Source organism: Pseudochaenichthys georgianus, chromosome 21 (genome assembly GCF_902827115.2).
Source record: "Pseudochaenichthys georgianus chromosome 21, fPseGeo1.2, whole genome shotgun sequence".
In the NCBI taxonomy this organism is placed as follows: domain Eukaryota; kingdom Metazoa; phylum Chordata; class Actinopteri; order Perciformes; family Channichthyidae; genus Pseudochaenichthys; species Pseudochaenichthys georgianus.
In genome coordinates, this window is record NC_047523.1 from 18,294,662 (window position 1) to 18,307,878 (window position 13,217).

Consider the following 13,217-nt stretch of genomic DNA (forward strand, 5'->3'; position numbering starts at 1 on the left):
ATGTTAGACATTGCTCCTAAAGGTACAGATTTTATTTTAATTTTATATTCATCATTGTATTTATTTTATATTTTGACATCAGGAGATGTTATACAGTTCTGTATTGCCTTTTATTGATTGTGATTGAAACACTTTCTTATTATTTATTTTAATATGTTCAAGACATTCTTTTTAGGTGTACAGCTTATTTAACCTTTTTGTTTGACATCAGCCAATATAAATAATATGGCCATGAGTGTGTGTGTTACTCTTTGTGGTTTGTTTTTAACTGTGTAATACAGTTAATGATTCCAAATGTTAGAGTTCCTTATTTTCATACCAAAACTTGCACTACTGTTAAAAATAAATAACAGCAAAAAATATATATATGCATTTGGGACTTTTTTTTGCTTTTCCTTGTTGTACCGAACCCGTACCGAACCGTGACCCCCAAACCGAGGTATGAACCGAACCGTGACTTCTGTGAACCGTTACACCCCTACCCCAAAGAAGTATGTACTATTGCTTACACTTGTATGCTTCTTCTCAATACAAATATTTGAAACACATTGAATTTTCCTAAATCCTATTTGACAAGATCAGATTCCACAAGCGTTGTGCTGTAAACACAATGGTAAAAAACACACACAAACGGCTCTTCAGTTTACCACATATTATACCTTTTATAATTAAATCAAATGTAGCCCTGTTTTGACTAATGATTGATATGTGTACACATATATCACTTACATTATTCAATACATCCTTTGTACTGAAGTATTCAAAAGTAAAAATTACATGTTTAATATAAATGATTTGCTGTGGCCAATTGTTTTCATTGCATTTACAGACCTGTGTGACTCTCTGATACCACCCAATGAATGCATTGACTTGCTTGTAGAACCACGCTACACAAAACAGATAGCAACACCTATAAAAACTATTTAAAAAAAGGGGCTACTGTATCGACCTATATAAATATAGTTTTTTTTTCAAAATACCAAAAACATCCTGCATTTTAGCCATGCCTCATTTCACTCTTTCCAGCGCTGTTTTTGCAGGGGGCTGATTCTGTGAGCTGCTGCTGACCACGCCCCCCTGCAGGAGAGGGGAGCGTGCTCTGAGATCAGCTGCTAGGCTGCAGCGGGGAGAAGAGGGGGACAAAAAGAGATCCCCGTCCTCCGTGTTTTATTCTTATAGAAGTAAGAAGAGAAGTAATGGGGCAGAAACCCTCCTTTTTACGCAGCGGTCCAGACATAGACATCAAACGGCGACACATATTCAGTTGGCAGTTACTTTTGGCATTAGGGCAGGGATATCTAGATACTTTCCAAGGTTTGACATAATGAATTGTGCTACTTTGTGCACATTGTGCAAGCAACGATGTTTTCAAATCTGTAATCAAAAAGCTCCTCAAAAACACTATCGAAGCAGTTCCTGCCGTTGTTACGTTAGTTCAAACAGTAACAACGGACTACTTTTCTTAGCGGATGCATGTCAATTTAAATCAATACATAAAACAATTTTTTAAATCAATAAAATCATTTTCTAAATCCATAAAAGCATTTCAATTAATATTGGGAGTCATGTCGTTACTTTGTTGAGAATGTGGCCATGTGTAATAAGCGGGATAATGTGCACATTGCAGATTGCATAATGTGCATTCATGCCGATCTAGATCCCTCCACAAAAAAAACAATAAAAAAACGTCTCGTTCGCGGGCGAGAGCCGGCTCCCGTCGTTCACTTAACAGAGCCGGCTCTTTGAGCCAGAGAGAGAGAGAGAGAGAGAGAGAGAGAGAGAGAGAGAGAGAGAGAGAGAGAGAGAGAGAGAGAGAGAGAGAGAGAGAGAGAGAGAGAGATAACATGCCTATATTGGACCTATGTATATATCATTATAACTTTGAGAGACTGTTCATAGGACCCATTTGAGTCTGGTGTCTAAGTTGAGTGTTCTACTCGTTTATTGTATTCCTTGTACTTATATTTGTGTTTTATGTTTAAGATTTCAGGACATGGAGAGTGGTTTCTTAGCCTGCTTGTTATGTGTTTCTTAACACAGAGAGAGAGAAATAGAGAGAGGTTAACATGCCATTTTAGTTTTATGTATTCATGTATTTGTTTCTGTTCAAGAACCCAAATAGAGTTGTTGTAGTTATCCCATGTATACATAAAACGTGTTATTCAGCCCCTTGCAATTTGGGATTTTATTTTTGGTTGGTAGGTCTCGGTGAGCTGGTCATTTCAAAAGTAGCCCACCGGCCCAAAAAGTGTGGGCACCCCTGCTGTAGAATGAGTCAAGCAAAAATGTCAGATATTGAAAATCTCCTGCAACCCCACCTAAGATTCTGAACTCAAATATTGAAGACACATCCTTTATTTTTAGCTGGTTCACACTACATTTCTAGAAGCAATAGGCAATAGGCCAGGGGTGGCCAACCCGCGGCTCTCGAGCCGCATGCGGCTCTTTGTCTAGTTTCATGCGGCTCTTCAGTTCATATCGAATTGTATATGTGTGAGTTTGGGGGAGAGACACTGACTCCTGACTAGTGTTGACGGTGTACCGATACTTGAAAGGTACCGCGATACCCTCCCGTTAAAAACGTTACTATTCCTCCGTTTCATTAGTATCGGTACTTTAAGAATGACGGGGGAAAGTACTCCGGTGAGAAAGCGCCGTTTAATAAGAGCCGTGTATGTTCAGCGCTCTGCTTCCACTCCCTGCACTGCAGCCGTGCCTGCAGTCCCGCCTCTCTCAAGCACGCTCAAGTGCCTCCCCTCTCTCGTGCACGCGCTAGCTGCCAGAGCATGTGACAAAACGAGAAGCATGGCTGCAAGTGGGAGTGCAACTGCCGCTGCGCCTCGGCTTGGTGACAAAAAAGACGACAGAAGCGAAATTTGGAAGTATTTTAGCGATATCTCTGACAGCGAGGGCAAGCCTACGGACACCACGAGGCCTGTCTGTAAGAAATGTATTAATTTAATACGAATTCTTGTCATTTATTTATTGTTCTCATTGTTTAAAAGTTTGTGTTATGGTTCTGGTGTGAAATAAAGCACAATAATTACATTTAAGACTGTTTACCTTTTTTTAAGAAAAGTATCGAAAAATAATCGGAATCGCAATTCTTGACTTGGTATCGAAACCAAAATGTTGGTATCGTGACAACACTAGCTACTCCTGACAGTTACACCTGATATTTAGTAGTTCTGTTAAGTATTGAATGCTGATAATTCTGACGTCATTTGGCCGGTCAAAGTTGTTTGGGCTCGGATAAAATCGCTCCGTTACTTTCGTCCCGTGTTACTTTCGTCCCGGCTCTCCCTACGTGTGTATGTGTGGTGTCAGGTGTCAGTATGAGCGGATGACAGCGCGTCTAATTTTGATGTGGCCCAAGAGCTAATCACAATAATACATGCGATGCAGTGAACCAATCACCTTTGAGGCGGGGGGAAACCTATCGTTGATTAAACACTATCCAGTGTTTCCCCTGCCATTGTCTTGGAGGGGCGCTGCGCCCCGCCAACGGAGCCCCGCGCCCCCCACTGAAATTCAAGGTGTTTAAAAAATATATATAACTATTTTTATTTTTTAAATATATATGTAGCACCAAATTGCAAATAATCTATAACTACTGTCACTTTTCACATTGAACATGTGCTCTTTTATTAAATAAACTAAACGCTTTCATTTTAAATTGTGAGCTTAGTGTTTTTGACCCTCAGAAACACTGATGCATTAATCAATAACAATAATCCACAGCTCCTCTCTCTGCTCCAGAGGATTTAAAGAATATATCCCAATGCCACACAAACGCATCAGTGACGTGGTTGAAATCTTGTCTCCAGAAAACAAAAAACTGAAACAAGCGGTATCAGTGACTGTGTGTTTGATGTGGCTCTTTGCAGTAAAATAGAAAAAATGTGGCTCTTAACCTCTGACTGGTTGGCCACCCCTGCAATAGGCAATAGTACTTTTCCCACAAAGGTTCCTGGGGAAGGATTAGGCAAATGAAGACGCTGACGTCACTTCTTCTGCGTTGGATTTACTGGCAGGCCGCAAACAACTTCACGGCGAATACTGTCACCCCAAGTCCCCGACCGGAAGTCCCCGGAGTTAGGGACTGGCTTCAGTAGAAGCTGCTGGGACTCCCAGCAGCTTCTACTGAAGCCTTCCGAGTAAATCGCCAGAACGCCGACACCTCCTCATCTCCACCGCTCCCATGTTTTCTTTTGTGTTGCCATAAGTTAGTCTCTCTGTGTTTGTGCGCTGGGCTAATGCTAATAATGCTAATGCGAGGATAATAAAATGGCGGCTTCACAACACTTTTTGGGAGTTTTAAGGGGCGCGGTTTGCAATCCGCCGAGCCAATCAGACATAGGAACCTTTTTCTCCCACGAAAGTACCTGCTCTCTAGCAGGGGCGGAAAAGGGGGTGAAAAGGTTCTCATGAACTAATTTTAGTTCTGGCTCTTTTTGGTGTGAACGCATCGGAACTATATCGGAACTAAAGTGGGAAAAGTACTGCGGTGTGAACGCGCCTAGTGTGTATTTACCGTCTGGCTGAGACACTGTGCCCAGTGGATGGCCAGCGCTGGTTGGAGCCCATTTTTCTCTCCGGCCCTCAGAGTGCTCAGTCCGTGCTGCACAATCATCCGCAGTTTAGCCGACATGCCAGCACTACAAGGAGACATTCAACAAAATCACTGAATACTAAACAGATACAAATATGAACACACAAATAAACAATTGCTCTGTTTGAACCTGTTTCTTTGACTTTGGGATGAAGTGGGGACAAAGAGTAGGTGAAGCAGGTAGCCAAGTGCTATAGTGAAAATGTCATGTTTTTGCCTTATCATTGAAATTGTCGCAAAGAGGTTCAATGTTGATTGAATCCTGCTGTCAACCAGTTTGAACACTGTTCTTGCTTTAAATGTTTTTCTTAAGTTCAAACTGTTGAAAGCCAAAATATGTGGATCCATAAATAACTTTGATTAAGGGCATTAAGCGAAGACAATTCACGTTTAATGCTTACATTTATAAACTTAAAACTCTATCCATGTTTCACTAGCACAACTTATTTGCATACTCACTATGTAATGGTCATACTAATGATTATATGAGACCCTGTAACTGGTAGTTGTATGCCACTTAAAAGCTGATATTTTGGTAAACATACTGCATATTTGTAGGCCCAATTTTACTCACGCTGCTTGTTTGTGAATGAGGCTGTAGATGGCGTCCCACCACTCCCTCTGTCTGTCGGTGGTCAGGAGGCGGAGGAGAGGAAGGGGGAGGCAGCGAGGCTCGTACAGCTGCTGTTGTTGCTGCTGGTTCCCTCCGCTGTTGATCTTTGCAGTTTCCTGGAGCTGACAGTGGCTACAGAATACAACACCGTATAAAAACACCTGGGTGGAGTAAAGCAGACAAGAGACAAGAGGATTTAACATTTTGATAGATATTTGTGCAATTGCACACTAACCACAAGAACTGACAAGTTAAAGTGCTATTTTATCACAAAGTACCAGAGGTGGGACCAAGTCATTGTTTTGCAAGTCCGAGTCAAGTCTCAAGTCTTTGCGCTCAAGTCCAAGTCAAGTCTCAAGTCAGGATGGGCAAGTTCAAGTCAAGTCTCAAGTCAGGATGGGCAAGTTCAAGTCAAGTCCAAGTCCTAAACTTTGACAAAACAAGTCCTTATGTGCTTTTCACCAAATGTAATGACATCGATCAACAGAATAATACTTAATAATCAAACGGCTCTTTATTAGTCACATTAATAATTTATTAATCCATTTTCTCTCTGCTGGTAAAGTAACGTGTTTTTTTATAATTTAAGAGGGATAGGTAAGGTAAGGTTACCGTGACGGTTTGATTCAGAAGGAGTTTAATGGATAAGATCCCTGATGTTGAGGTGACCTGAATGTTTATTTCCACTGTGTACATTACAACATGTTATAAGGGACCCACAATCTGAGTGGTTACCAAAAAAACAAACTGCTCTGAAGGTTATTTTCATCTTACAAATACTGCACTCAGCTTTGCTTTCTCCAATATCATTGAAATGCAGCCAGATGCTGCTTCCGTTTTTGGTTTTCGCTAACTTCTTGACTTTTTCCGACGCGCTTGCATTTAAATCCGTCTCCCCGTCGCTCTGTGCAGCTGGCCTGTACCACTACACCTGCTGTCTTTGGAGCGTCTGCCCCCCACCCGTCTTTCACATAATGGTATGATCCAAGTGTGTCCTCGCATATGATTGGCCGCATGGTGGCCCAGCTAAATAAAGACCCACCCCTGCCTGCAAGGATTCTCAGCAAGAGTAGGAGCGGCTGAAGATTCTGCTCTCCCCGACGGGAGTCTGCTCTCCTTGCGGCAGCTCGCGATCGACGTGTTGGAGACCTCTGAATTAAAGTATCAAGTCACCTCAAGTCAGAAGGCTCAAGTCCAAGTCAAGTCCCGAGTCATTGGTGTTCAAGTCGAGTCGCAAGTGTTTTGTGATTTTGTCAAGTCGAGTCTCAAGTCATCAAATTGGTGACTCGAGTCTGACTCGAGACCAAGCCATGTGACTCGAGTCCACACCTCTGCAAAGTACTGTTCGATACAGTCGTTCACACATTTAATGTAGGCACCATTTAACCATTGCATTTATGTATACATTATCATATAAGCTATACTTTAAATCAGGGGTAGGCAACCCCTGGCACGCGTGCCACCATTGGTACGTGACACCGTAACCAGTGGCACACTAGGAATAAGTGTGCAAAATATTTAAATTGTATTTTCGGATCCTGAACGAGACCGAGCGCGTCTACCCGTTACCTGCAGAAGGAAGCCATGCACGCAACGCAGCCCCGCTCTCTTTAACTCCAGGCGACTTTCTGCCGCTTTCCTCTGTGGTACAGTGCTGATCGTTTCACCACTTCACTAATTGCAGTAGGCCTACCCATAAGGAGCTGTACAAATGCCGCAGTTTTTGCGTGGCTGTGTCTTTAGTTGAAAGCCCAGTGTCCATCTGCTCATCTCTCATCGAAATAATATGCTACAAAGGGGCGGACTGGCCATCTGTGTGTTGAACTTTCCTGTCGGCTCCCAGACAGTAGTCGAGGAAACAGGGGGGATGACTGTCTGCCGTCTCCCAGGGCAGAAGCAACAAGCTTCAGGTTCAATAACCCACTGTAGCTTAAATAACTGGAGAGAGGCGAGCTCTTCTTGGGAGGCCGTTGCATTTAGTTGTTCTTCTGTTTCACAAAATACATCACAGACCTGTTTTTCTGCTGCCTCGTTTCACTTCCAGAAACATACACACGCTCGCCATGTACCATTTCTTGTATAGAATGGTATAAATACATGTTCCTGTTATTTCACACCTTCCACACCTTGCATCATTTAATCTTTTTCAAACATTTGTAACACTCTTGGGATGCGGAGTGTATGGGAGATGAGTGAAAACTGTACATCTGTAACCTTCCCCTACACAGGGTTCTTACACCTTTTCCAAAGTCAAATTCAAGCACTTTTCAAGCATTTTCAAGGTGCATTTTCCAGCTTTTCAAGCATCTTACAGCTGTTGTAAATTACATATTTATATACACATACTCAAATGATTATTTCCCTACCTCACATTAAATCAGATGTTCTTTATGCTATAAACAACCACATGTGTGTTTCGTGATAGCATTCTACACGAGGATGAAAAATTAAAGAAAAGAAAACTCAGTTTAATATTTCAAAATTAGTGATCTGTACATAGACTAGGCCTCCCATATAACCTGTCTGAGCCAATATACAACAATCAGCCAAATAACTTTTCAATACATTATTGATTACTATTGTTGAGGTACTTTTAGGTTGGCAGTGAACATAAGTCAGAGGTACATGGTGTACTTTTCCTCCACTACATGTATTTAATACCTTTAGTTACTTCACAGATCTGGATGAATGATGTGAAATATAATCAAGTGTTAAATCAGACTTTAGTTCCACCTGGAGTAAATCCACAAGCTACCCTGCAGTATACAGAGTCATTCAAACTAGCTGCACCTTTACCAGCTTTGAGAACAATTTAATGATCAATTATTATAAAACATATCATATATATTATTCTGAAATGGACCAATCTGCACAATGACTACTTTTACTGTTGCTACTTTCACTATATTTTGATGAGAATACTTATACTTGAAAAAAAACACCTGGATTATTTTGAATGCAGGACTTTTACTGTAACAGAGTATTCCTACACTCGGGTACTTCTACTTTTACTAAGTACAAGATCTGAGTACTTATTCCACCTCTGGTAGTGTATTGGTCTGAATTGTAGCCACAAAATCACGCAGAGCTGCATAAAAATAGGCTCACAATGGTAACAAGTGGAAATAATATTTACAAATGTGTACAATGATTTGTAGGTAATGTTGACTACTCAAGACACCGGACTTATACATCTTCAAAGGAAGACTGTGTTCATTCTACAATTACATGGGATTAAAGCAAAATGTAGTTTTACTTGTATAATACTTCAATTTTATATAAAAGACAGTTTGTTTTTATCTGTTTTCAGAATATTAAACTTGTTTTGGCAAATTCAGATGATAAATACAACTTTGAAGCTTCGGCATAATTACAAGCAGGGAACGGACTAATGTAACGTCACAGCAAGCATAACAACAGCCGGTGTTTCTTTGAAGTGTTTCCCCGGGACAAAAACGCAAAAATACACAAACGCAAAAATACACAAACACACTCGCGAGCTTTCCCCAGACCAGTAATACAAACGAAAATGTTTCTTCGGGTCAATGTGACTGATTTCGATAGAGCAAGTCACATTTGGTTTAGGCACGAAACATACTACCAGTAGAAATACATTGCTTTCAAAATCGCTCTGTCGAATCAATAGATTATATTTCGTGACTATAACACGAAATGCCGTGAGAGCTTCATCCTCTGAACACCACAGGATGGCGACGCACATAACATAGACGCTCCTCTGAAATGATTGTCCCCTGCAATTATTATTATCCCTCAATCGAGTTCGCTATTCAGCTAGCTAACGTTAGCTTAACAAACGTAACATGCAACGTTAGCCTAATCTAAAATGCTCTACTGCGGCATACTTTTCATGTGGCTCGTCAGCGCAGACTCTCGCATCGTTATTTTTGAAAACTTTGCAGGAGGCTACTCGTGGGCTTGACCCTCGTCATAGCCATGGCTTGTATTTGTCTTCTGCTAGCCAACGCTCGTTGAAACTGCAACCTCCTGGCACACAGTCATCTATCTCTCATCAGAATGCCCAGGTCACACGTAACACAAACACTTGCAGATCGCGCGCATAGCGCGGGAAGGCCGCAGCGGAGCGGTTTTATGTAGAAGCGAAGCAATGCTTTTCTTTTAATCTAAAAAGCAAACTATTCAGTCAGACAGCAATTTATTGTAAAAGTAAAGCATTTACATTTTCAAGTACTTTATCTCAATTTCAAGCACCATTCCCAAAATTCAAGCACTTTCCCAACCTTGAAAACACCACGTCAAATTTCAAGCATTTTCAAGGATTTCAAGCACCCGTACGAACCCTGCCTACAAAGCTTCATCTTGTGAAACTCCGTCCCACATGTGTCCACCTACCTCCAGGTCGAGCAGGCAGATGGATTCTGGTGCGTTGGTGTCCAGTTTGGAGGTGTCCAGAGTGAGCCTGGGAAAGAGCTGCTGGAGCCAGTCCCGCAGGGCCGGCCTCTGGACCAGGAGGGTCCACTGGAGCCCCAGCCAGCCCAGATGTTGCAAGTCTCCAGCATGCAGCAGGATGGAGCCTGCAGAGGGGAGGACATCAAGGTTATTAAAGTGCCTTTTAAGAAAGATTTTCTATACGTGAGCTTTAACTAAATGGCAAATAAATGGTAAAGATTGTGTTATTACTAGGGCTGCGCAATTAATTGCCCTTTTATTGATATCCTAATATCTAGTGTCTTTATTCAGTACAGATCCACCTAAAATACCCCACAATGATTATTTTTATGTTTTTCAAGGAAAATGGGAATAATAATGCAGCGACAATAATCCCTTAAATAATGTAAATTATATTGAAATTTCAATACTTGTCAAAATCATCGCAATTAGTACATTTTAATAATCGTGCAGTCCTTGTAATTACAATGCCAATTTTATTTGCCAATGATACAACTTCTGATACATACGGACTCGATGAAAACATCTAAATGCTAAAATATCTGCAAGATTTAACAATAAATGTGGACCTTAAAAACCCCTCAAGAGATGTGGCTACTTTAGTGCTCAGGCGGATAATAATTAAAATAATGATAGTTTCGTACCAGCATCACATTTGGCGAGTTGAGAGAGCTCTGGAGCCATGGTGTTGATGGAACGAATGTCATCGTTGGCGATAAAGGAAGATGAGGTGGAGGCCTGTGGTCCAAACAGGAGTTCAAACAGAGAGTCCAGACCTTTAGGATTCCCAAACGCCTCCACCACCTATGCAGACAAATCATTAAATCAGGTACAATTCATTCATAAACATACACGTTCAGCATGTCAGTGATATGTCTGATGCAGGACCTTACATAGTTGTTAGAGGGAAGCATGCACCGTATCTTAGTTTCACAAGTTTGCACATGCAGACTCGGTCATGTACTTTTCATTCAAGCATACACAGGGCAGGCTACAAAATGTAGCTAAAGTGTATCCGCACACACAAACAGACCTCTCTGATCAAAGTGGATGAATCTGTGCTCAGATTGAGCAACATGTGTCCGGCCTGACTCTGTCGGTCGTTGGCCAGCAGCTCCAGGAGCTGAGGGGCCGACTGGTCTCCTTTGGAGACTTTAGGCTTTGGTCTGGGGACCTGGTGGAAGGACAAAAAACAACAACTGTATTCAAATGTTTCTTGTCTTGGCTGCAGAAATAAAATCACTCAAATTCATCTAAAAAAGGGAATTAGAGCGTTTAGCTTTTAATATCCATATTTAGGCTTTCCCCCCCCCTTAATATAAATAGGGAACAATTTCCCACTTTATCAACACTTGCTTTTGTTTTGTTTTTTAAAGTAAAAAGCTAAGGAAACATACAACATTATCATCTTTAAACAGACTATTACATTTCTATAAAAGCGAAGTAAAAAAAAAAACACAGCATGTGTAGGATTTTTTTATAATTAGTTTTGGACATCTTAAAAGGAATCAGCCTGAACAAAAATATAACATATGTTAATGACTGTGGTATAAGGCTAGCCCTTTTTGTGTCCGTACCTGGTGTGCCAGCAGGTAGCAGAGTGCAACCAGGTCAATGATGGCCCTCCAGGTCTGTTGGTGATCCTGAGCCAGCTTCAGCAGCAGGGTGCCAGCATGCAGGTAGAGGTGACCTCGCATCTCCACAAACACCTCGCAAAGATCGTCTGCTTGCTGGCCAGCGATGCTGCTCAGCGTCTGCATAACCTGGTCAAAACTAAACACACACAAACACACTTTAACATACAGCCGTTCTTGCAGCCATGTAGTGGCTTTAGTGTAATCAGGGTATATGCAGGAATCCTGAATACCTTCCAAGACCTTTTTTAAGACCCTTTCCATACATTTTAAGACCTCATCGCCACTTTGAGTTCTAACCGGTTACATTGGCGACACACTTTACCTCACATTGACTATATACAGTATTGATTGTCCTTCCTCCTTATCTTCCAACCATTTGGACGCAGACTTGCACTCCCCCATATCGATGTTGTTTAACAACCTGCGTAAACGGACCTTCGCGCGCTATCAAGCAGTGAGCGTGTGATGTCCTGTTCAGATGACGTCAAACCCAACGGGATGCCATAAATAAACTACATAGAATCACACTACACACCTACGCCATGATTACATTCAGGCAGACTTTAGAATGCAACCTCTTTGGACAATTTATATACTTATTGAAAACAAGCTACAAAATGTAATACCTTGGAAAATGCCGTTTAATACTTTTTAATAGCCTTAATTTTCGCTAAATTGATTTTGTCAACTTTTAATACTTTTTAAGACCCCGCGGACACCCTGGTAATACAATGAAACAAATAAAGGTGACGTGGTCACGTAAACAACCATGGTATAGTAATTAAAACGGTATGGTTTTTGTAAAAGACAACTTATTTGAACCCAAAGGCTCACCAAAACCTGCCTTTTGACTTAAACTAATTTGACTTACTTTACTTAATACACACTCTAGAAGACACAAGACAACCACCAAGTCAAACGTATTAACGTGTTAATGCCGTTAAAGTTTATTTAACATCCAAAATGCCTGATTTTTCTATTTGACTTTTGTAAGTGTGGAGATTTTGACTTTAAACACGATTGTGATCAATAAGTTAGGATGTATAAATGCAGCATAAGAAAGTAACACATAGAAAGTGTGTTGGGCGGAATTGACCTACCCTGTGAGTGCATCGAGGCTGGGCTGCATGCTGCTCTGAGACAGTGTGATTCTCAGCAGGCCGCAGTGGGCCAACAGCAGCTCTCTCTGCAGCAGCCGACACATCTCGTCATTGCTAGTGATGCTGGGCTGAGCTAGATACTCCTGCAAAAAGGCCGTACATTTGTTTTTTGTGTTATTAGGAAGTTAGACTTAAAGATATGAAATACAGAACACCATAGAAGCTTTTAAAATGTAAACTTCTACTACTGCCATTTCTTGCTGACCTGCAGTGTGCGCACCACCACTGTGTACCAGTCCAGGCTGTTGCTCAGCATGCCCTTTTTCTCAGCAGCCAGGCAATGCTTAACTGCTTCATCCAGCCGTCCGTCCTGACAGAACAGCTGCACCAGCTTCACGTTAACATGAGCGTCAGCTGGCCGCACTGCCAGCTCTGCCTGAAGGAGGTCGAACAACCGGTTCCATCCCGGCTGGCCCTGACGACTCAATAAACGCTCCTGTACAGAGCAGCATAGATAGACCAAAGACAGTCAGTGTGGCAGCCTCTCTTACTTTAAATAATATGCAAATATATGCTGACAAAGGAAAATCCTGTTCAGGAACATTTAGAAAATATAATTTAAATAAAGTGGGAGGGGTTAGAGTGAGTGCTTTGAGTTCAAAACTAGTTAAAAGAGTGGCCTCTGATTAGGGGTGCAACAACTAATCGACTTAATCGATTAAAATCGATTACCAAATTAGTTGGCAACTAATTCAGTCGTCGATTCGTTGGTGACGTCATCACATGTGTTCTACACCCCGTTAAGCTCCAACGTTATCGCTCTTTTT

The 13,217-nt window shown here is 41.5% G+C and overlaps 1 protein-coding gene across 1 annotated transcript in view; it reads right to left on the reverse strand.

The window, feature by feature from the left end:
• The window catches only part of ranbp2 (RAN binding protein 2), a 46,187-nt gene that overhangs the window by 27,413 nt on the left and 5,557 nt on the right, over positions 1-13,217 (reverse strand). The window contains exons 5-12 of the mRNA XM_034110717.2: positions 12,656-12,886; positions 12,391-12,533; positions 11,231-11,426; positions 10,687-10,827; positions 10,298-10,457; positions 9,597-9,778; positions 5,187-5,386; positions 4,535-4,658 (exon numbers count right to left, since the gene is read on the reverse strand). Coding sequence (XP_033966608.1) covers positions 4,535-4,658; positions 5,187-5,386; positions 9,597-9,778; positions 10,298-10,457; positions 10,687-10,827; positions 11,231-11,426; positions 12,391-12,533; positions 12,656-12,886 — 1,377 coding nt within the window. The remainder of the gene's footprint in view (positions 1-4,534; positions 4,659-5,186; positions 5,387-9,596; positions 9,779-10,297; positions 10,458-10,686; positions 10,828-11,230; positions 11,427-12,390; positions 12,534-12,655; positions 12,887-13,217) is intronic.